Source organism: Dipodomys merriami, unplaced genomic scaffold (assembly GCF_024711535.1).
Source record: "Dipodomys merriami isolate MVZ:Mamm:240054 unplaced genomic scaffold, mDipMer1.0.p SCAF_39, whole genome shotgun sequence".
Classification (NCBI taxonomy): Eukaryota; Metazoa; Chordata; class Mammalia; order Rodentia; family Heteromyidae; genus Dipodomys; species Dipodomys merriami.
The window spans coordinates 9,912,734-9,937,140 of record NW_027205492.1 but is presented as its reverse complement, the minus strand read 5'-3'; the positions used below and the strand labels follow the sequence as shown (position 1 = coordinate 9,937,140).

Genomic DNA, 24,407 nt, shown 5'->3' with positions numbered 1-24,407 from the left:
CATGTATGCCTGCCTGGCCTCTACATCTGTACACATTTGTATGTGCCAAGTTTGATAAGCCACATCTAGTTTGAAATGATGTCTTGCAACATGGGGGAGAAGAGAGGCAGAGAAGGAAAAACATTATGAGAGATCAGTCACTTCTGGTAGCCCTCATAGGCTACATGCATATTCATATCCAATTGAGGAATACAAACCCAAGAGAAAATCAGGTAGCAGATGTGTCTTTGAGGGATAATATGTGTTCCTATTGGAGCAACTGCTAGTTTTACACCTGAATTGACGTGGTGATCACCAGGATTTTGGAGGCATGAGTGAAGAGGAGGGCATGTCACAGTTTTACCCCACAATGACTGATGACCACAGCTGCCTTTAGTTTAGGAGGTGTTCTCTGGACAGCACAGGGTTAGCTCTTACCTTCTGTTTAAATTCCTTTGGCACCCAGTGTTTTCATTGTTAAGTGTCCAGACCCAGCTGGTAATCAGAATTCCTCCCCGATGCCCCCAAAACCACTCTTTCATTCAGGCTAGAATTTCTTGGCCAAACCATCCTGGCTTTTTTTTTTTTTTTTGGTATTGAAATGACAACCATGAAATGTGATCATTCAGTGAAATGTTCAAATCTAGCCTCTCCCTCCAAGCCATGAGGATCCTGACTCCCAGACTTTAAAAACAACAAATTCATCTGCACAACACAGAAAGCCACAGCTGTTTGAAGTGTCACTTGACTCCAGTCATGGGTCCTCCTGGCAAGCTTTGGGTGGCCTCCTTGGTTTTCCCAAGGGCCCTTCCCAACCCTTTGATAGTCAAAGAAAACTCTCTTTTGAAGAACTTCTTCCCTTCATCTTCCACGAACTGTCTTAGCATAGTCAGATCTTGATCTTACAATGGCCCTGGATCTGATCTGAGATGCTCATAAGCATGAATCCATATAATTCTCCAAAGTCCTGTCATTCTGGTAAGGTGCACGATCTCTCTTGGCAATGGGAGGCATCCTTTATCCTGCAGGCCAGGATACCAACACACAAGCCAGTTACATAGGAAGTAGGGCTGTGAGGAACATTTTCCTAAGTGGAGTTCTGTTTGCAGATAAGATCATGATGAGCCATTTCTGCTTCCTTCTCAGCCTTCAGAAGTGGGAGAATTCAGATAATAAGATCTTAACCGGAATCGACCGCAGGATGGCTGTGTCTGCCATCTTTGTTAAGTACTTGCAAGGCTCTGCCCTGGGATCTCTGCCAGTGACCTTCCCTCGTCCATGAGGGTCAAACCCCAAACACCTAAGGGCTACCAGAAATTGTAGACAGTACAAAGCCTCTCTGTACTGGGCTGGCTCCTGTGCAGGCATCCTTAGGATAACGTTCAATTGATAAATTACTCACAGTGAGAGATCAATAGCCAATACACTACACTATTTAAAAAATTATGTCACCAGGCGCTGGTGGCTCATGCCTATAATCCTAGCTAATCAGGAGGCTGAGATCTGAGGATTGTGGTTCAAAGCCAGTCTGGGCAGGAAAGGCCGTGAGACTCTTATCTTCAATAAGCCACCAGAAAACCAGAAGTGGAGCTGTGGCTCAAGTGGTAGAGCGCTAGTCTTGAGCTGAAGAACTGAGGACAGTGCCCAGGCCCAGAATTCAAGCCCTATGACCGACAAAAAAAAAATGTTCATTATGTCACTGCAGTCTGTGAGTGTGTATATATGTGCACGTATGCACGCACATGTGCACATGTGTGTACTGGCTGGTACTAGGGCTTGAATTCAGGGCTTCACATGCTAGCTTGATTATCTTCTTTTTTTTCTTTCTGATTTTGTTTTGTTTTTTCTTTTTTCTTTTTTGCTTGTCCTAGGGCTTGAACTCAGGGCCAGGGACTGTCCCTGAGCTTTTACACTTAAGGCTAGCATTCTACCACTTGAGCCACAGCTCCACTTTCAGCCTTTTCGTGGTTTTTTTTAGAGATAAAAAAAAATCTCATGGACTTTTCTGTTTGGGCTGATTTCCAACCTCAATCTCAGATCTTAGCCTCCTGAGTAGCTAAGATTACAGTGTGAATGTCAATACCCAGCTAACCATCACCATCTTTGTAAGAGTCTGTCAGACAGAACTGCAAAGCTTCCTCACACAGATTGGAGGAGTGTGCTCTCCTCACATAGCGCACCTTGCAGGCCTGGGTGTGCATCTGTTTTAGCACTCAGTTGATCTGCTTTGACTACGGTGTCAGGTGGCTACGGTCTCTCTTTCCATGTGGATGTTTCTACTGATAAGACAAAATGTTGGTAAATGAGTCTTATTTCCACACAGTCCCTTTCCTGTATTTATCTCTCTGCTCTTTCCCCTCCTTCCTAAATACTTGTTAGACTGGGTAGAAGAATCTAGAGGCGTTCCCTGGGGGAGTTCATACCTACTGACTCCACTAGAGAGACAGGTACTGACCAGTTCTCTGAGACTCTCTCCAGGTCACTCCCTAAACATCTGCTCCATTTAAACCAGCATAAGGAGAGGATGGGTAATTATTGTTTGGTGTCATGTTTGAGTTCACCTTCAGGCTTGATCCAGAAGTTCAAATGACACATTAGGTTCCTACTTCCTGGATCTCCAGACACTGCTCTTTGTCTGTGTTTGGACCTCTGTGTTAGCCACCACCCAGTGGGGCCGCCAGGGTTATGAAAACATCACCTTTATAATTATGATTTTAAACATTCTAAATAAAACCAATCGACAGAAATGGCAACCTCTCTGTACAATACCTTAATAATAACAATAAAATTATAGTGTTTAAAAAAAACACAAACAGATTTGGCTTGTGAATCCAAGCATAAGTAATTGAGTCAATAATAAGTTTAGCAAAAGTCCCAGGAGTGGCTCCGATTAGCAACCCCAGGACGATTTATCTGCCAGGCTAATGCTCTCACACTGAAGCACCGAAGCTGTGGTTGCTCTCTTAGCCCTCCCGTTGTGCTTTCGGGTTTAGGACAGGGTCTGTCCTCAGGGTCTGGCAGCCAAGTGGCTTTTGGGGACCATGTCTCCCCCCCTCACCACCTCTCCCAAGGAGATCAGAACGGGGAAGCTGTCGCCCTGGCTTGTGCGCTGGGCGCAGCGCGCCCTGGGGTCCGCTGTGGCCCTGGGGTTCCCCGGCCTGGTGACGGGCCTCTGTCTGTGCTTGTGTTGCAGTGGACTTGGGCATCGGCATTCGGGAGGACAAAGCGGCTGCCTCTCCCCGCGAGGCCCAGGAGGTGGACGCTGTGGCCGGGGCCGGCGGAAAGAATCTCGGGCAGGCGGCCAAGCCCCAGGCACCAGCTGCTAAATCGCGTTTTTTCTTGATGCTCTCCCGGCCGGTACCAGGGCGTCCCGGGGACCAAGGCTGGGATTCATCGGCTGCAGCCGCCGGGCTGGATGTCAGCGCGGGCCGGGCCCCCGCAGACAAAGGCCCGAGTGAGCACATGGCACTTCCGGGGCCAGCTGTGCCCGGGCTCGGGGCAGATAAAACCCCAGGGCGGCCCCCGGCCGGGGACCAAGCCGCCCCTGCCACCTGCTCGCCGGCGCCACGCCCGCCCCAGCCCGAGGCCGGGGCCCCCGCCAAGCCCCTGGACGCCAGCATCTTCCACAAGTTCTTCACACTGGACAAGGGAGGGGACACGGCGCCAGGCGGCCACCAAGGAGCAGCCAAGAAGGCAGAGCGCGGGGAGCAGGCCGGGGAGACGGCCGGGCCACCAAGGCCCGCGGACAGCCGCCCTGCCACCGAGGTGAGTGTCCGTCCATCCCCAGCGCGCTGCGCCCTGGGTGTCCGTCCATCCCCAGCACGCTGCGCCCTGGATGTCTGTCCAACTGCAGCGGATGTGCCCTGGGTGCCCGTCCATCCCCAGTGGCTGCGCCCTGGGTGTCTGTCCATCCCCAGTGGCTGCACCCAGTGCCCCCATAGGCGTACAAGCACCTTAGCTATCAAGCAGACTGTCTCTCTAGAACAAATAGCAGGAGCAGCTCAGCCTCTCCTCCAGGTCCCCCGGGGCAGAAACATCTCCAAGAAGAACAGAAACAGCTGCATGTAAAAGAGGAGAGGGGTTACACGCAGAGGAAATCTGTTTTCCCACCTAATCAAAGGCTGAGCCGTGTGCAGGCTGCATCCGTAGGATCAGTGGGGTCTGGACAGAAAGTGGAACACCGGGCTGGGAATGTGGCTTAGTGGAAGAGCGCTTGCCTAGCATGCATGAAGCCCTGGGTTTGAATCCTCAGTACCACATACACACAGAAAAAGCCAGAAGTGGCTCTGTGGCTCAAGTGGTAGAGCACTAGCCTTGAACACAGAGAGGCTCAGGGACATTGCACAGTTCAAGCCCCAGGACTGGCAAAAAAAAAAAAAAAGAAGAAGAAGAAGAAGAAGAATGAGAAGGAGAAGGAGGAGAAAGTGGGACACAAAAGTTGTTCCTTAAAAAGGCCCATACCCCGCCCATCTCAAATCTCTTGCATAGAGAATGGGTATAGGCTTGGCTGGACAGGTTTCCATGATGGTGGGTCTTCTGCTCTCTTTTGCACTGAGATAGGAGGGGGAAGAGACAGACCTGCATGGAATGGTTTGTATACAAATCAATTTCCAACAAGTTAGAACAAGACTTGTGTAAAAAGTAGTTTTTTTTAAGGGAGATATCTTGAATCCATTGTTTTGTTTCCTGGGCAAAGAAAGGCAGCTAATATTATTATTATTATTAATTTGTTATTGTTACAGTGAGAAGCATTAACCATGAGAGCTTGTGTTCTACGCAGGAAAAGAACTCCTGGAAATGAAAGTTGCATTTGAAGGCAATGTTCCCTTGTTTTAGAAGACTTAGAAATAACACTTTATTAAATTGTAAGAATAAAGTTAAATGCTCCTGATTTAGGAGGCAAAGGATCGGATGGGCTGTGCTCCTTAGGGTATGGTTGTGTCTCCAAACTGACACCCGATACCTTTGTCTTAATAATAATGTCATGAGACATTAACAGGGTGCTAATAACTCTTTCATCCAGCACTTGCAAGGCCGGGCTATTCTTAGCTTACTTTTCCTAAGGAAAATGAACGTTGGTCAACCTGTGCTTTAAATGCACCCAGGCTGACAACAAGAATTACATTGTGACAGCCACACATCAGCTCAACATAGCAGACAGCTGAACTTGGGAGAAACTGAGGCTCCATGGCCAGGCACTTACAACCTATTTCTATCAGTCTCCAAGAGCTGATGCCCAAGACTCCATTTAGAAATTTAATTCCCCCCCCCCACTTCGAATGTCTCTTTTCCAAACTGCACCAGTTCCAGAAGCTGATTGCATTATTGCTGGTGCGATTCAAACTGTAAGGCTTGAAACTCATCCAGGCCTCCTGCCCTTTAGCAAATGTGAAACAGTGCCAGGCACACGTGGGCCCACGGTGCTGCATGGCACTGTCTCTGCCCTTGTGGGACTTGATGTCCAGTGGGAGATGACAAATGAATAAACTTGGGATGGCCACGCAGAGCGCTCTTCTGAGGGCACAAGCCCAGGAGAATTGGCCGCAGTGCCCCGAGGAGCAACCCATAGGCCAGGACTCCCCTGGGGGCTATAAACTAGTTTTCAGTCTGCAGAAGTATCTGTGGAATTCCTTGAAAAAGTCCTATTGAATTTTCATTACTGATGGGCCTCTGAAGACATTTGGATGTGGTGATTTTGATTTCTTAATAAATATTTGTTTCTTTGCTAGACCAAAGCCAATTTTTTCCTAGTGAAGAAAAGACTGAACTGTTTATGAGATGAGTAGAATATCTACTACTGTTTCCGCCGCCGCCACGTCCTCCTCCTCTTCTTCCTCCTTTTTCTCCTTCTCCTTCTTCTCTTTCTCCTTCTACTTCTCCTGCTCCTTCTTCTTCATACCTGTCCTGGGACCTGAACTCAGGGGCTGGGTACTACCCCTGAGCTTTACACACAAGGCTGGCATTCTACCACTTGAGCCACAGCTAAACTTCCAGCTTTTTGGTAGTTAATTGGAGATAAAAGTCTCACAGACTTTCCTTCTCGGATTGGCTTCAAATTGCAATCTTCAAATCTCAGCTGCTCCTAAGTAGCTAGGGTGACAGGCATGAGCCACCAGTGCCAGGCTGCCCTGACCATGCCAGGTTTATCTGTGACACTGCAAATTTCCATTTTGACTATGAACGTCTACTCTGCATTAGGTGTGTGTAAGACATTTATTTAAGTAAGCGATGACTTTGCCATTTCTCTTGCAGCCTGGGAACATGTGAGTATTCAAATATGTAAGTGTGCAAGGAGTGTTAAGGGGGAAAAGTTAGGTTTCAGATTTGTGAAAGTTTCTCTTCAGACCCCCTAGATACATCTGTGATTGGAAGACACGCATTGTCCTCTGGGATCTTGGGGGAATGTGGGCTTCAGAAGGGAATGTCAATGGAGTTTTCTAATCAATGGCTTTCTTGGAGGGAAGACCTCAGCATGCATAGATGGGTGTCAATGTATCGATTCAGAATTCTTAGAGTAAATTATGCCAGGGCTGTTCCATGTCAGCTGTCCCTCCTCTTGTTTCCCACCCCACACACACACACAGCCCTTCCCCCACATCACTGGACCCTCCTCCTGGCAGGACTGGAATTTCAACCACAAAGCCACAGAACTGTGAATGTGAAGAAAGAGAGAGAGAGCGAACCTCTACTTCATTCTGGGGAAACATAACAAACAACCACAGTCTTATTTTTGTGCCTTAGAAAACTACATTCAGAGCATGGCATAATTAAAACAAGGCAAGAATTCATGAACAAATGGAGCATTTACCCCCTAGGCCAAAGAAAAGATAAATTATGTGCCTGAAAGATTTCACTGAGCTGTGATTGACCCAATCCAACAGGCTGGCAGGGATGGCGTTTTTTTCCCTCTCCCTCCCCAGCGCTCTAAGATAAGCATTGAAAAGATTCATCACACGTGCACAAAATAATTGCATAATGGAAATTTGACCTTTTGGTTAAAAATAAATAAATAAAAGCCCACACTAAGTTTCTGTTATCCACCTAGACCTTCTAGAAGCATCTTTGGGATGGGGAGTGGGGAATGCAGAGTACACCTAAAATTTAAAGGAAGTATTTCTTTTCTGTTAAAAATTCAGTCAAGTAATACAGTTGTTACTTAAACACCAGCCATGTGCAAGCCCTGAAAGATGTCCCTGGCCCATTTGAGTAGTCTAGCTTCTGGTAAGAGACAGGCTTTCTTTGTATGCGTGTGTGTGTGTGTGTGTGTGTGTGTGTGTGTGTGTGTGTGTGTGTGTGTGTGTGTGTGTGTGTGTGTGTGTGTGTGTTTCGCTCAAGGCTGGTCCTCTACTACACGTTGTATCACACCTCCAAATCCGAGACAGGCTTTTTTAAAGGAAGTTGTGACTGTGCGTGGTGCTCTGGTTCTCAAACAATGCAGAAGTTTTCATTTCCTCCTCTCTTCTTTGCCCTGAACATGCATGATTCAGGCTTTGGTCAAAGTGGGCGTGATGTTTTGCCTTCTACAACTCAGCCCGGCTGCGGAATTCCCTGTGGATCCATCTCAATTTGGTCTGCCAGAAACTTCCTTCTCTAAACTCCTCCTCACCTGGCTCCCCCAGCCCTTGCCTTCCTGGCCACTCTGCCTTGATTTCCCTGGCTGATTTGTGCAAACATTGGTGAGAGACGGTGTCTGTTGGAATGCCTGGGACACGGCACCTCCTGCAGGCGTCTGTCCTGGGACCTCTCCCAGCATTACTTCCTCCAGGCCTTCCCAGCAGCCAATCGATTTTTCCATACATGACTTTAATGAAGGACTGCAACCCTAACCAAAAGCAAGATAGGAGTGTCTCACTGCTAATGCGTTGCCCATCTTCTACAAGCCTTGGAAATCAAGTGCAGAGATTCATCTGCTCTGGGGGTAGAGGAAGTGTTGAGATTGAAGACTTCTTCTTGATTTATAAGAAGCAACTCCTGATTGCTCCATCTGATAGATTTCTTCCTATCCCCCATCTGTGGCTGCATGAATAACTATTTTATTTAATCTCACTAATACAGCATCTCTGTTAGTGAGTTGTTGAGGATCCAGGTGTGAATATCCTGCGTTAGACTTAGTCCAAGAGATCCACGATGAGTTTTGCAAACTGTGAGGTTGGGGTCTATAAAGTAGTGAAGATAGGCAATGCTATGATTGACAGTAAGAGCCTCATACTGGGGCGGGGCCAAAGAGGGCCACTTAGCTGTCAATCAGTGCTTGCCCACGAAGTGTGCCTAGAACTGCATAAATAGGAAAATAAATCCATGTATCCTCATGCTAGGTGCCTCCATCTATCTTAGTTTAATTAGATAAGCAGCTGAATTGTCTCTCTCTTTTCCACCATGACATGGGAAATGGCTCGGTGGAAATGTTTATATCTTGTTTGACTCAGCTTATATTTCCCCCTTAGCACATATTTTATTCCTCTCTAAAGTCTCTGGTAATTTCTCACTTTATTACTTGGATCACTAAAAAGCTTGGTTGCACCACAATACGGAATTAAAATGTTTACAGCATGCATGCTTTTTGAAATGTGCCCTTCTCTATTTTTAAGAGTTAGTTGAGAAGTGGAGCAAAATTTTATCTGTGAGAACTTTTTAGTAGTTATTATGTTCAAGTTGCTGCCCAAAGGCCGCGAGTCAGTTCAGAGTGCAGTGCGTCTTGGCCTGTGTGACTACCCTCGCATCCCTCTCAGGCCAGCCCTCCCTCAGTAGCCTAGCTTCACAGGATATGCATTCTCCCCATCCCTTCCTCTCTTACTTCTTCCTCTCATCCTCTGAAGACTTTTTAAAAAGTTGTTTGTAAGAGAAAAGTTAGGGAAATCCTAAAGATCCACTAAGATGGATTTTCTGGAGTTTTTTGTGTTGTCTGTTTGCATTACTGGGGGCTGTGTGTACAGCCTTGAGCTTTCTAGGCAAACAAGTTCACTGTAAGCTTTTTTTGTTCACATTTTGTTCCTTGAGAAAAAAAGTCTTAAGAACCTGAGACTGGCCTCAAGCTTAAGATCCTCCTGCCTGTTACCTTCTGAACAGCTGGGATTACAGCCATGTGTTGCCATGCCCAGCTTGACTCTGAGGAAGTATGGTGTCCACCATTATGCTGGACACCGAAAAGAAGGATGACACAGAGAGTATCTGACACGTGGAGACATTCATGCATAGTATAACATACACGCCAATGTCTGGGTGCAAAATGACCCCTTCATTTTTTTGTCCACCTGTCCATTCTTGCACCCAAAGCAGAGTAGATTTTATTTGAAAAATAGGAAATATGCCTGGGCGTGTGGCTTAGCAGTCTAGCATTCTGGAGGCCCTGCATTCCATTCCCAACGTGGAAAGGAAAAAAAATGCAAATGTCAATGTGGTTCATGAATCATGTGGTCAACAAAAGCAAAACCCATAATGTGGGCAATTCCCAGGTTGCTCCACTAGGCTGTGCTGTGGAGTCACAACATCCAGAATGGTAGGAGAAAAAGCCCTTTGTCACTAGTCAGTGCCTGGGAGGGGTCATCCTTCTCTCCACTAATTCCTAAAGTAAGCCATCCTGAGCTTGGGTTACAATTCCTCACTCAGAAGTTACCTCAACTTCTTTTTTTTTTTTTTTTTTTTGATCTGGTCGTGGGGCCTGAACTCTGGGCCTGGGCGCTATCCCTCAGCTCTTCAGCTCAAGGCTAGCACTCTACCACTTGAGCCACAGCACCACTTCCTGCTTTTTTTTCTCTTTGCTTATGTGGTGCTGGGGAATCGAACCTAGGGCCTCATGCATGCAAGGCAAGCGCTCTACCACTGAGCCACCTTCCCAGCCCTACCCCAATTTCTTTGTCTAACTTGAGGTCCTGTGCAGAGAAAACAGGAAGGCCTCTGCCCTGCTACCCTTTCATAATTGGCTTTATTGATCTTCCTGAAGTGGCTCTGAGCTTTGTAGTTTAAAAAAAAAAAAAAAAAAAAAGGAAAAGAAATCATTGCTTAGGAAACACTGAGATTCCAGGAAACAGTCTCGGTGTTCCTTCCTACTGGCTAATTTCCTTTCCTTTCTAGCAAATTGGAGGCCACATTCTATCTGCAAGAATTAACCTAGCCCGTTTCCACCACCCCCACCCCACTCCCACCCCCACCCTCAAATCTGACAAATGGCTTCACACAGTTGGCTGCTCTAGGAGGAAGGAAAGCAAGCCCTAATGATCATCATGATCGTCTGGAGACCATCTCTGATCGCCTGGCAAGTTAAACCATTTCGTGCAGTTGTGAGGAGGAAGAGAGGAAATGAGATTCCTCTTGCCTTTGATCTCAGGAAGTGTGGGGCTCAGATTTCTAACAGATGCCAAGCAACCGATCTGCGTCCCTTCAACATTTCTTGTGCTCAACCATACTGGGCGCTGGAGGAGGAAGACCCAGCAGAAGCTGTGACTCCAGCCTGTCCAGGTGGGACCAGACAGCAGTCCCGCCTGGGGCTCTGTAGCCTCTCCCCTGCCCTCGCTCACGCCCTGCTGCGAGGAATAAAACTGATATCCAGCTGACACGGTGCTTGGAAGAAGGTGCCGGAAGTCTCATATGGGCTCCATTACCGACCATCAAATTAGGATAATGCTGTGCCAGCAGACAGGAAAAGCACACACAGACTTCTGACTCGGATGAAATATCGCCCGGAGAACACCTGCTTTCTTAAAGGGAGTTTCCAAGTATTTCCTGGAGTACGTTAGTGCTTCTGTCTAGAATTTCTGAGAATGGAGCTGTGGCCTGAGGATGCTTTGGACATGCCAGTGACAGCCTGTGGGCAGCGAAGGAGGATCTTCTTACAACTCAAAGGGTGTGGGCTGCACACCCCGGGCCAGAGTCTAGAACCTTCTCTCAGCAGTGCTCATTTTGATGTTCCCGATGATTTTAAAACATTTTCATGAGTCATGCATGCATCATTTAATCTAAAATTTAATAGGTAATGAAGTTACCTGGTTCACAAGACATCACAAAGAGATATCTGTCCACCAATGCCATTTTTTTAATGTTCCTTTCTGGGATTTCTTTAGGCAGATATAAGCAACTAAAACATGAATTCTTATTTCTTCTTTTTTTTCAGTTAATACCTTCCATATCTTCCCATAAAAAACCTCCTCATTGGAATTCTTTTGTTGTTGGTGGTAGTGGTGGTTGTGGGGCTTGAACTCTGGGCCTGGGCACTGTCCCTCAGCTCCAGTTCAAGGCAAGCGCTCTACCACTTGAGCCACAGCGCCACTTCCAGTTTTCTGGTGGTTCATTGGAGATAAGAGTCTCATGGACTTTCCTGCCCAGCCTGGCTTTGAACCATGATCCTCAGATTTCAGCCTCCTGAGTAGCTAGGATGACAGGCGTGAGCCACCGGTGCCCAGCTCATTTGGAATTCTTTCATGAATTTTTCCATGGAATAATGGATGGATGGATGGATGATGAGTGGATGGATGGATAGATGGATACATGGATGGATGATGATTGATTGATCCAGGTCCCTATTAATTTTTTTATTAATTTCCCTGGGATCAGTAACTGAAAATGTCTTAGTTCACACATGTGAATTTGTAGGATCAGTAAAAGAATATATCATATGATTAAAATTTTAGTATCAGTGCCTAATTGCTCTCCAGCTGGACTGACTTAATTTCTGATTTTATCTGGCAATGCCAGAAGGCCCCCATTGGTCCAGCCTGCTGGGTAAATGCATTTATGAACAAGCAGGTATATTTTTTTTAATTTTCAGTCTTTCTTTTCATGATTTCTAGGTTTCAAGTCAGAGACACAAGAGCCATCATGACTGTGAGCACAAAACGTTTGGCATACTTTCTCCAAGTGTTTCTGTCCACTGGGATTTTATTTTGGCATGGGGTGGGATTGTGATCCAAGTTAAGTTTTGCCCCAGATAGTTGCTCTGCTGTCTCCTCGGTGTTTCATTGGAAGTCTTCCTTCACTTACGTGATTCCAGGCATCACCTTTGTTGTGTATTACATCCCCATGTGTCTTTGTATAAGATGGTTGTACTAAGAAGGATAGCAAAGTGGAAACATATATAATAGGGAAGAGGATAGGAGAAGGGAACTTAAAACCCTTGGTAAAGATGAAATTTGAATAAGCACTTGAAGGAAGGGAGTCAAGACAGAGCAGTACTTACACGCTCAGGCCATTTGGCTTGGGGTCTGGTCCCAGCTCTACTCTGGTTTCAGGCCAGTCTTCAATCTGTTCATTTGCCAACTTATTCATGGGTAAAACGTGATTCTAAATGGTATGTTCTTCACAGGACTCTTGTAAGAACTAAGTTGGATCTTTTAAATCGTTTACCATATATCCTGGCATCTAGAGCTTAGTCACTTTTACTAGTTTTGTGAATGTGTTTCCTTCTATCACACATTCCTCAGATAAAATTCATAGGTACAAAATATTTTCTTCCAAGGTGCCACCACATGTGAGTTTATTCAATTATTCCAGCAGAGTTAGACTTTCAGAGACACCCTTTGTTGCCTTTCTTCCTGCACTATTCTATAAGTTTTGTGAGTCTTGAAAATACTATAGATCCACACACAGCTATAAGAACTGTAAGCCAGACCACCCCACAGAGATGCCTTGCTCAGCAGGTAGAAAGCGCTCGCCACACTTCAGACACCAAGTGCTGCCCATGGCGAGCACTTCCCTCCTCAGCAGTACTAAACTAAACTCCTGGCTAGCACTGGTAAGTTCTCTCATTTCAAGAAAACAATATAAACAGAACCACATATAGTGCACATTCTTTCTTCATGTGTGTGCTGGTACTGGGGCTTGAACTCAGGGTCTGACTGCCATCCCTTAGTTTTCTCCACTCCAAGCTGGTGCTCTGCCACTTGAGCCACACCTCCATTTCCAGTTTTTTGCTGGGTAATTGGAGATAAGAATCTCACAGACTTTTCTGCCTGTGTTGGCTTTGAACCTTGATCCTCAGCTCTCAGCCTCCTGAGTAGCTAGGATGACAGGCGTGAGCCGTCGGTGCCCAGCTGAAATGTAAATCACCAGTTGATGGAGGGAAAGGGCTAACCGCCCCGCACATGTCTGGGCATCCCTTGCTGTCTCCCCAGTGCAACGCATGCATGTTCAGCCCCTCTGGCAGGACTGTGCCTACCGGAGATCCGCCTAGTAAAAGCTATTTTTGCAAGAATACATAATGAGTATTTTGCTATTATTTTATATTATTCTAACTTGCTAAGCCGCAAAATTTACATGGCTCTTGTCCCAGAAATGTGGTAATTTGTCCCACCAAAGTAGAGATGCAGGAGAGATGAAAATAAAAGTACCAGGTACCATATTCCTAACTATTCAGAGGACTTGAGAACCTGAGATTTACAGTCCAAAGTCAGCCTGGGCAATAAAACCTGTGAGATTCCATCTCCAAAATAACCAGCAAAAAGCTGGGCTGAAGACATAACCCAAGTTCTAAAGCAGCACCTGCCAAGTAAGCAAGTCAAGCCAGTGTGAAACCCTGAGCTCAAACCCTAATGCTGCATAAATCCTCATCAGTAAGGACACTGGACAACAAATAATACTTCAACCAACAAATACAGTAGGTGATATATACAATGTTTACAGGACAACTTATGACAAGAGAGAGCTGTGCCTACTCTCCTATTGAGAAAAGCCAGTGGGTACAGAAAGCCTGACCCACTTAGACAGTTTTCAGGCACTCTATGTCTATTAAGTAGTTAGATGATACATATGTATTACATGCCATCTGCGGGTCTCTGTGGGCTTGGTACTTGGAGAAACAACAATGAGCAAGGGAGACACAAGCCCCGCCTTTGTGGCCAGAATGGCGAGGGGGGCAGGGACAGGGAGAGGTGGGAGAATTTGGTGAGTACCACACTGTGTAAAATGTTGGGCAGCCTGTGTCTGGGCCTGGGCCTGACTCCAGAGCCACGGGAGGCCGTGGGAGGGTGGGAGGGGGTGGAGGAAGGGGTCTGTTGAGTGGAAGATGGGATGGAATGAGGACACCCTGAGCAGCCGTGGGGTGGAGAGATGCCAGAACTCGGCCTAGGACAATGGCTGGGGCAAGGTTGGCAGAGCGAGAATGCAGGCGGTCCTGCTGGGTGCATTAGAGGGGAAAATCAATTCTTTTCATGTCACATCCCTGCCACCCCTGAACCCCCAGAGCCCAAGAGCAGAATGGTTAGGGAATTAGGTTGGTCGGTTGGGTTGGTTGGAATGATTCACTACTGCAGGGCTGATGGGAAATCCAGTAGAGCCATCTGCAGGGACGATGTACAAGGACCAAGTCAGGAGATAAGAACAGCAAGATGGGGGCACCACCAGCCCTCACTCAGCCTCCTTGCAGAAGGGACAGGAAAGGGGTTTTGTTTAGAACCGCGCCTGCATCCCCACGTCTGCCCCTTCGCGTCCTCTGAGCAACCGCAGATGCTAAGTGTGTAGAGACTGGGGGAAGGGACAGGGGAAGGACGCTCACAAACCCCCCATTGTCCTGCACGCCCCGTGGGCAGAAGAAGTATGGCTGGAATTAGGGGGTGAGGGAGAAAGGGGTGTGAAGCAAAAACATGCGTTTGGTAGTTCACATTCAACAAGCTGCAACTGTGAAAAGTCTGTGTTGCTCCCAGGAGACAGGGGACAGCAAGGAGACAGAAGGACGAGGAACTGAAACGGTGAGTGGCTCTGGCCCTGGAAACCCTGAAGGCCTGGAGATCCCCAAGGAGGACTGCCAGACAACACAGACGAGCGAAAACAGCTCCATCATGAGTTTCTTTAAGACGCTGGTAAGTACATTTCTTTCTTTGCTCCCCCAATGCGGTTGCCAGTTGGGATGATTCTAAGAATAACGCGTATCTGAATGTGGTTATACAGCATGGATGATAGTTCCGTAGGTTGGTTCGAGCCATGCAAAAAGTTACTTAGTCAGGGAATTAGATGGGAGAGATCAGGGCTGGAGCCAGGACAGGAACTGTGGATGCCCAAACTGTGACCCGTGAGCTGCATCCTATGAAATGCTATTGCACTTTGATCTCTTCTGGTCACTGGTGATTAAAGTTATTGGGAAATACCATCCTGAGGTGCTAACCTATCAAAGCAACTTTGCCACTCACAAGACTAAGCAAATATTGTAGAAATCACTTTCTATCTTGTACACCTACGTGCTTTAATTGGCTGGAGGCCCAACTTGTCCTGACATTGCTCACTTAGCCCTGGCCTCTGCACTGCCCTCACCCCCACCCCAAGAGCAAAGCCCAGGGCCTGGCATGGCCCAGACACTACCGTCCCGGTGGATGCCAGGTACTCAAAGGAGAACTGAGTAGATGAAGGTAAAACCAGCCAGCCCCAAATGGTCTGGACTCTAAGCAAACATCAAGACTAACCTCAAAAGATAAAATGACAACAAGCCCACAAAACATGTCTGGGATCACGGTAACAGATCATGTCTGGGATCATGGTAGTAGAACTAATAGCAAGTCCGTGGCCTTTCAGGACATACGTTTGAAGGTGGTCCAACTCTTGATGACTGTCTAAGCTAAGATGCACTACAAATATTATAAATACATAAATATGATAATGATAGGTACAAATATCATTACAAAATATTCATCTTGTTAATTTTTTATTACTCAGAGGTCACTTGGGTTTGTACTGATCTAAAAATGCTATTTCCTTCTTTGCTAGTGTTCATTATACCAACCTACAGAATTATGCAGCAATGAAATAAAATTCAACCCAAAGACCTGTGGTTTTTAACATTCAAATTTTTTTTCAAACTTTTAAGGTTTCGCCTAACAAAGCTGAAACAAAAAAAGACCCAGAAGATAAGGTAGGGAGCCTAAAGTCCTTCTGTGTTTGGCTTTGTGCATGGAATTGGGTTTAGCTCTCTGGCTGTTTGACTCTTTGTTTTTTTAGTGTACTGTTTATTTGGATGTTTTAAATCATGTAGACAGAGCTCAGATGTCCTGCTATTGTCTTTAGAAAACAGATAGGAGAGGACTGGTTTTGGTTTGAATTGCGGGTTTTCTGGGGAAGGGGTTGAGATGTAGTAATCTGGGTCATTTAGCTAGGTCACTGTGTACCTGAGCTTGACCATGAAGTTCAGCAGAACACTTGGGAGTATTAAAAAAAAAAAAAAAAAAGATAACCATCCGCAGGTTGTCTTGTGGTTGGGGGATGGAGGTAAAACAGCAGCAGTTAATTGTCACCCTGTACTAGTGCCCTTTAAAACAACAGAAAGAAAGCCAATGGACTTATTTAAAAACAAAGTTCTAAGCTGTTAATGCCATTGCCCACAAGGCACCCAAAGCCGAAAGCCTGTGTGATGGACAAGCTGGTCAGATGACATCCGAGAGCCAGGCTAAAGGCAGCAAGAAAAAACACCTGGACAGCCCCAGGCTAGCGCTGCACTTTAGGAAATTCTTTAGGCATAAGGTCTGTATCTTGATACATCTGGAGGAAGAGGAAGGACTCTGGTCTTCGCCACAGATGCTCAGGCAGCCCAGGCGCTCAGCTCTGCTTGATGAAGCCTGAGCCTGGGGTAGCTGGATCATTAAAATGGGGTGATTTAGGGGCTGGGAAGGTGGCTTAGTGGTAGAGTGCTTACTTTGCATGCATGAGGCCCTGGATTCGATTCCTCAGCACTACATAAGCAGAAAAAAGCTGGAAGTGGTGCTGTGGCTCAAGTGGTAGAGCGCTAGCTTTGAGCTGAAGAGCTGAGGGACAGCGCCCAGGCCCAGAGTTCAGGCCCTATGACCGACCAAAAAAGGGGAGGGAGGGTTAATGTATTATGAGCCTGGACTCAAATCCCCATTTTATAAGCATCTCTGTGGACCAGGGTTCTGAATTTATTCTCACCTCATGTTTCCCAAATATCGCTATTTGCATACCTGCTTGGCCACTTTCAGATAAACTATTCTATGTTGAAATTCATCATCTCTTATCTTAAAAAGAACTGTTCTATAGTTCATCATATCTGGAAAGCAAAGCCACTCTGCATATGAGAAAGATAACCATTCTTGTGGTTAATCAGCGGTGACATCCTCACTTTCCCATTTAAGTAGAGATCTGGATCCAGTGTGCTTCTGGCTTTCTGAAAAAGCAGCTGGCTAATAAGAAAGAACATTGTAGCCAGCCAGCACTCAAAGGAGACTTTCCAGGGCACATTACTGGATGGACCATGTGAGAATTGGAAAAGGGAAAGAATTTTCACAATCGAGTGTTATTGTGTATTGTACTTCTGTGCAACTTGAAGTTATCTCTGGCCGGGTAGTAGTATGCTGACTGCACTTTGGGAAACACTCTTCTAACACCAAGATAACGGTTCTGTCTGTTTGTATCTAGTTCCTGTGTTTTCTAAACTTGTACTGACCCTCAGTAATAGCCAAGACAATTAACATCAACAACAACAAAAACCCCACAATGAATGAAGGCAGAGCCTGTCATGGCTGCCTGTGGAGGGAACGTGAGGACAACATGAGGTCATTGTTGGAAACACCACTGTCCTGACATACAGAAAGATGCCATTGTGTGCTGGAAGCCATCGACTAAAAAGATTCCCCGAAGAACTGGTGGCTCAGGCCTGTAATCCTAGCTAGTTAGAAGGCTGAGATCTGAGGATCAGCAGTTCAAAGCCAACCCAGGCAGGAAAATCTGTGAGACTCTTATCCCCAAGTAATCACCAAAAATGCTAGAAGTGGAGCTGTGGCTCAAATGAGCTCAAGCCCCAGAACTGGCATTTAAAAAAATCCTCATACTGGATCTTCATGCTAGGAAATTTTATTAAAATAAAACATTAACTATTCTCTCTACCAAGTAGACCTTACAGTCCCAGGACTGTGACTATAAGTAGAATCTTGATAGAAAGTTCTTCTGGCTGAATCTATAGGTGCATAACCCATGCAATGAAGACACCCTCAATTTCCATATAGACTATTTTGTTCTGTATAGAGAGAAAGAGGGGAGATATTAGCTGTCTATAGCAGTGGTGTTACAGCCACTGCAGTGTTTGGAAGAGAGTTTACTGACTGCTCATGAAAACCACCACAGAGCTCATCCAAAGCAATCTTGTTTAACTTCCACTTGAGCCCTTCTACGTAGGGAGCCTTGGAAGTTTATGAAGGGTATGACCACACCCCTCCCCGCTGCATTTCATTTTGTCATTCATTTTTATGCCTGTAGTATCTCTTCCTACTCATAAGTAGGCTACCTAGGTTCAATGTATTTCTAGAGCTTTCCATAATCTTTGGCTCACATCCTGTTCCCAAGGTCCATCAGGAAAAGGACTCTGAACCCTGGAAAGAGGTGTTGTTTTCCCTGCAGATACAAATTCAAGTATGATAACAATTCCTATACAAGCTGGATTTTCATTTACGCAACAGTTGGTAGAATTCACTAGCTTCACCTCTATACCTAGGACAGTTACTTTCATTCTTCAATTACTTCGTTGTTCTCAAAGGGTGGACCCTAGGATGACTAAAATGATGAGGCTGAAACCAGGCACCAGTGGCTCACACCTGAAATCCTAGTTACTCAGGAGGCTGAGATCCTCAGAGCACAGTTCGAAGCCAGCCCTGAGACTCTTATCTCCAATTATCCACCAAAAAGCTGGAAGTGAAGCTGTGGCTCAAGTAGTAGAGAACTAGCCTTGTGCACAAAAGCTCAGGGACAGACAGACCCTGAGTTCCAAGTCCCACGACAGGCACAAAAAAGGAAAAAAGATGAGGCAAATCCTGTGTGTGATCCTTGGTCATGACTGTGGGAAGGTGACCCTCCCCGGGTTTATACTGGGGTTCTAACTAGGGCCAAAACAGGGACATTGAGCAAAGTCGGGACTACAACACGAACTTGTAATTCTGTGGTTAAAAACAAACAAACAAAAACACCATAGTTACCAACTGAAGTTGACTTTGGTTGTTTGTTTTCTCCCCATCTAAGTTTTCCTTCATACAAAAAAGAATTTTCTGAGTTTACAAAAAGGGAGGAAGCCTAAAATTAATAAATGCATAAGGGCTATTGTAATAAATAATAAGAGTACCAGCCTTCCTGATTGAGTCCAGATCAATCATTGTTTCTTGGCTTAATTGCATGCAATGCCTCAGCATCAAACTTTGCCACATGTCAGCTAATGTTGCGTAACAACAAGCGAGGCTGGGCATTAATTCGAAAGGTGTTTGTCACACCCAGAAATACACCTCTGTCTACTGAGTGCTCCTCGATGCAATAAACCAGCTAAAGTGTGTCTCAGCCCTTATGACTCATAGGCTCTGCCTTGCATTCATTGTTTTTTTGGATCTTAATGTAATGTTTACGTATTACTAACACCCCTCTCCCCATGACTGGCAGTCAAAAGCCGGGGGTCGGGGGGAAGGGAGACAACTTCTTGAGGAGGTAAGGTGCCTTGACATAAAGTCATCTCCAAACCCAACACGTTAATGCTTAATAGACAACATCTCCAGACAGAACACAGAGTCCCCAGTTACAATCACATTTCAGTAAGCAACAAATGATTTTACTGTTCCTTAGACACGTGTCCCCTATGATACTTAGAATACCCATGCTGGAAAATTATTCTTTGCTGACCAGAAATCCAAATGTAACAGGGGTATTCTGTATTCACATTTGCATATTCTAAAGCCGGTATCCCTTATCGTGAGATTGCTTCTTAATTCTCTACTTGAGAATTTTTAGTGTCCTCTATAATTCTAAGAATCCTAAATTTCCTGATGCAGGCTGAATACTGTTTGGGAGCTTTCCTTGGGAAATTTGAAAAAGAGGGGTGAGCAGGGAACAAAAAGACCACTGGCACTCTGATTAGGACTCCAGCCAGGAGGGAGGGAGAGTAGAAACTTGGTGAGACTTAATGTGGCATTCATTCTCTCTCTCAATACATTTTACATGGCAGTACATAGTCAACACCCTTGAGAGGTAATGTGCTGTGTGGGAAGAAGGTAGACAGGGCTGTCACTGCAGATAGGAGTCTAGTTTAGTGTTGGGAAGATCAAAGTCTTGGTTTCCTCACCTGAATACTAGCATGGGACCGGATGATCTTTAAGACTCTTTCCAGCACCAGTAATAATACTATGAAATTTCCTGAATTTATCTGCACCTTCATTTTCACTGCTAGATGTTTTTCCCCCTTTTATTCAGAGAATCTAATCAGAAGTTAATGATAGGCTTGGGAAGTTTAAGGGCTGGAGTCACAAGTCCCCAGGGCAAAAGTTCCTAAGATGAAGATGTGGAAGAGAAAGAGATCAGGACAGATGAACCTTGTGTTAAAATTTTAAAGGTCCATCGGGCACCAGTGGTTCCTAGCTACTCAGGAGGCTGATATCTGAGGAACATGGTTCAAAGCCAGCCCAGGCAGGAAAGTCCCTGAGACTATTATCTCCAATGAACCACCAGAAAACCGGAAGTAGTGCTGTGGCTCAAGCGGTAGAGCGCTCACTGTGAGCTGAAGAGCTGAGGGACAGCATAGGCCCAGAGTTCAGACCCACGACCAACCAAAAAAAAAATTTTTTAAGGTCCATATTTGCTTACATCCAGATACATTGTGGCTATGATTCTCAGTGGGGTGGGGCAGAGCACTGGAATTCTCAGCCCTTTACTGAGGACATCAGATGTCTTAGGATGAAACTTCAGCATGGCCTCTCTGGGAGAGAGGAAAGAGACCAGGAAGTACATGGAAGATGTTAAGGGAGGAATGAGCAGTTAAGGTAGACACCAGGCAGGAGGGAAGGGAGAGAGTATGCATAAAATGAATAGTATTAGAAGGTGGTTTCATTGTGAAGTCTGGTGACTTGGACAAGAGTGAAGAAATGGAATTTGTGGGCACGTTTCCAACTGGAGACCCTTCACCACCTTCCAGTTGAGCTACTTTAGACTTTGTAGCTGAGATCAAGGATCTCTTAAGGAGAATATAAGAGAAAATTCTAGAACTTCTATTGCAACCCTCCACTCTTCCTTAATTTCCAGTTTAGCTTAGCAAAACAATATACATTCACAAAAGATACACACGTGTTGGGGTACATTGAGTTCAAACGTTTTTCAGACAGAAACAGGATCAAAATCATCTGGAGACCAATGGCCCTGGTAAGAACATCACACTATAACAGCAGAATTCTTCTTCATCTTCATCCCTGATAATACTTCTCTATTTTCCCCAGAAGGAAATTATCCTGACCTTCCCTCCAATCTAAGATTTTAGCCAAGTCCATATTCAAGGTAGACATTTAGGGAATGCCAAGAATTAGAGAAAAGAAAACTAACTTAATAATGACAGTCCAGGGCTGGGAATGTGGCTCAGTGGTAGAGCCTTGCATGCACGAAGCCCTGGGTTCGATTCCTTAGTACCTCATACACAGAAAAAACTGGAAGTGGCATGCTGTGGCTCAAGTGGTAGAGCTCTAGCCTTGAGCAAAAGAAGTTCAGGAACAGTGCCCAGGCCCTGAGTTAAAGCCCCAGCACTGGCTATATATATATATGAGAGAGAGAGAGAGAGAGAGCCCTGCCCATACTTATTTTAAAAAATAAAGAATCTTCCCACTTTTAAAATGGTGGAATTATTTTGAATTTTTCAGCTTTTTTTTTTTTTTAACTCTGTAGGGTTCTGAAATGCCACCCACCCCTATAGCCAACCTGAAATCAGACAAAGGTAACGTCACATCGCAGGAGCCCCAAGGGACAGCCAAGAGTCCTAAAGGCTGTAACGCCCCGGGTCACGGGCCATCCGTGACAAGCAGTGACACACCAAAGGAAGGTGGCAAGGAGAAGCCGGGACCCGGTTCGCTGCCTCTGGGAAAGCTATTTTGGAAAAAGGTTAGTCTGATGTGTGTGTCAAGGTTTGCAAAGTGCCCCAGCGAGAAGAACTTGCGAAATCCGTTCTGATGGCTACACTCAACAATGCCTCCAGGTTTTCCTTCTTCCTTCTTTTTCCTTCTTCTCTGTGACTCAGCTTCTCAAGTTTCTGATGTACTGATGGACAAATGCCTATCATATTATACAGACAGGTGTTTCATGGTCCAAAAAGGAAATGGACAAATAGGGTTTTTCACTCTGCCTGGTGGGCAATTGTGACAAGTTCTGGTGTCATTGTCCTGAAACTCTTGGTGAGTGTGGGTTCTCCCTAGCTTCCTGTGAGCACCTCACCCTGGCAAGATGAATCCGGGGAGCAGGGAGGTGGGGGGGGGGCGTTCTGTCTTCTCTTCCCAGCCAGCCAGAATCGGTAATGGTTAGCTATACTTTCTCAATCTTCATGTCATCTGCTCTATCGATCTGTGCTGTCCAGGCTAGGAGAGCCACTAGGCCATTACCTGTATACTTCTTCAATGATTAGAATCTGTAAGGTTCAAAGTTTAAGCTGTTCCCAAAAGAAATAATAGCCAGGACCAACATAATTATGGGAATTCGCTTATTCAGACTTGCTGTCTCCTATCTTTTCATTCAACTGTGGCTCCTTAGCCAATTATTTCAAACAATCAGTCAGAGAAACTTAAACCAAATCACCTCTATCTTATATTTCTCTCTTACATCCAACAAGAAGGAAGAGCGCCGTCATTTTGTTGACACACAGGTTTTCATGCCAGGCGGTGTGAAGCACTAGACACTGAAAGCCTAGTAACCAGCTCCTTTGCTTTCCTAGCTTGTGGTGTGGGGTTGGGTTTTTCGTGTGGGTGGTATTGGGATTTGAACTCAGGGGTTTGAGCTTGCCAAGCTGGGACTCTGTCACTAAAGCCATGACCCTCATCATGGAAGAGTCAGTATTCTACTAGGAAATATAATAGGGATGTTTGTTTTTGGTTCTATTTAAAAGATTGTGGTGATTTTTTTTAATCAGCTTTGTAATCAAGGCACTGGTAGCTCATTCTTGTAATCCTCGCTACTCAGGAGGCTGAGATGTGAAGATCATGGTTGAAAGCCAGCCAAGACAGTAAAGTCCATGAGACTCTTGGCTTCAATTAACCACCAAAAAGCCAGAAGGAGAGCTGTGGCTCAAGTGGTAGAACCAGCCTTGAATGAAAAAGCTAAGGGACAGCACCCAAGCCTTGAGTTCAAGCCCTACTACTGCCACCAAAAAAAAAAAAGCACTTTTTTTATTGACCAAGAACTTATACTTCTTACAGCATGGTACCGATCATAGGACTTGCTATTTGGGGACACGGATACAAGGGACCAGCTTGAAAGACATCTTTATAAATATCTTCCTGAATGTTTTATAGGGGGTGGGGGTGCAGATCTCAGTAGTAAAATGGATGCGGGAGAAAGTTTACAACTCGGACTCTAAGAGAAGAGTCGCTCTTATTGAACGTATTACACGTATTAAATGTCAGCGTGGTCGGTAACTCTGAGCACTCGCCCACCAAATAGATTGGGCCGCCCGGGTGTGAGGACCCCCGGGGCAAGGGGCGGGGCGGGGCGCGGGGCGGGGCGAGGCGCGGGGCGGGGCCCGGGGCGGAGCTCAGCTCACCTTAGCGCTGGAGTCCTGGGGGGGGGGGGCGGGATGCCGGACCCCAGTCCCCGCGGCTCACCACGAGGCGTTCCGGCCGCCCTGACCCCCAGCCCATGGCATGGTTCTGAGTAGCCTTGACCCTGCACTGCTCCCCAAAGGCCGTGGGAGAATGCCTCTGGGTCCGTTACCGAGCAGAGTCCTTGTTTTTGGGCACCGAGCGACGAGCGGGATTTGCCTCTTTCCTTAGCTACCAGGCGTGGAAGGACAGGGGGCGGGGGGCGGGTCCTCCGCGGCCGGCCGCCTCCCCGTCTGTGCGCCGCCTCCTTCCTTACGTAACTTACGTACGAACTTCCGTGACTCCCGTGGCTCATGCCTTCGCTGCGCCGCCCGCGTCCGCGTGCGCTTCGCTTCCTTCCCGAGCGCCCGCGTGGCCGACTCCACGCGACGACGTGGGAACGAGGTCGGGCGGCACACCCGGCTCGCCCCCTGCTCTTGTGCAACTGTGTGTGTGTGTGTGCGAGCACGTGCAACGTCTTGACGCTCACGCTTGTCTCTGTCTTTCTTTTAGTCGGTTAAGGAGGAATCAGTGTCCCCAGGTGCAGAGGAGAACGTAAGTGACGCCCCGGCCACCACCCCGCGCTCATGGCTGTCGGACCCTGGGCCCGGTCGGCTCGCGGGCTCTGGGTCCTGCTGTCTTCCGGGTTGTTTATGCACCTGCCGTAGACTCTTTCACCCTTTCCCGTGGTTAGGGACACTGCAGAGAGGGATTTTTTTTTAATCCTATTGAATTGATGCAAAATAAATGCAAAAATCAGAGCTTACGCTTCCACCATTTGGAATCATTTAGAGGCTGAAAGAGTCTACTTCACATGGAATGGCTTTGAACACCCTTGAGGGATAATGATGCACCATCTCCCGCTTCGTTCTGCCTTGGATGGGCTTTCATCTTTGTTTCCATGGTGATACACATTCCTCCATACTA

The 24,407-nt window shown here is 46.4% G+C and overlaps 1 protein-coding gene across 5 annotated transcripts in view; it reads left to right on the top strand.

Moving 5' to 3' along the window:
- The window catches only part of Bcas1 (brain enriched myelin associated protein 1), a 57,730-nt gene that overhangs the window by 12,227 nt on the left and 21,096 nt on the right, over positions 1-24,407 (top strand). For 4 of the 5 annotated variants that reach the window (XM_069990023.1, XM_069990026.1, XM_069990025.1 and 1 more), the window contains exons 4-8: positions 3,173-3,744; positions 14,610-14,765; positions 15,764-15,808; positions 21,583-21,795; positions 23,994-24,035. In XM_069990023.1, coding sequence (XP_069846124.1) covers positions 3,173-3,744; positions 14,610-14,765; positions 15,764-15,808; positions 21,583-21,795; positions 23,994-24,035 — 1,028 coding nt within the window. Of the gene's footprint in view, positions 1-3,172; positions 3,745-14,609; positions 14,766-15,763; positions 15,809-16,278; positions 16,414-21,582; positions 21,796-23,993; positions 24,036-24,407 lie in introns of all 5 variants that reach the window. The other variant, XM_069990022.1, reaches the window with a different exon arrangement.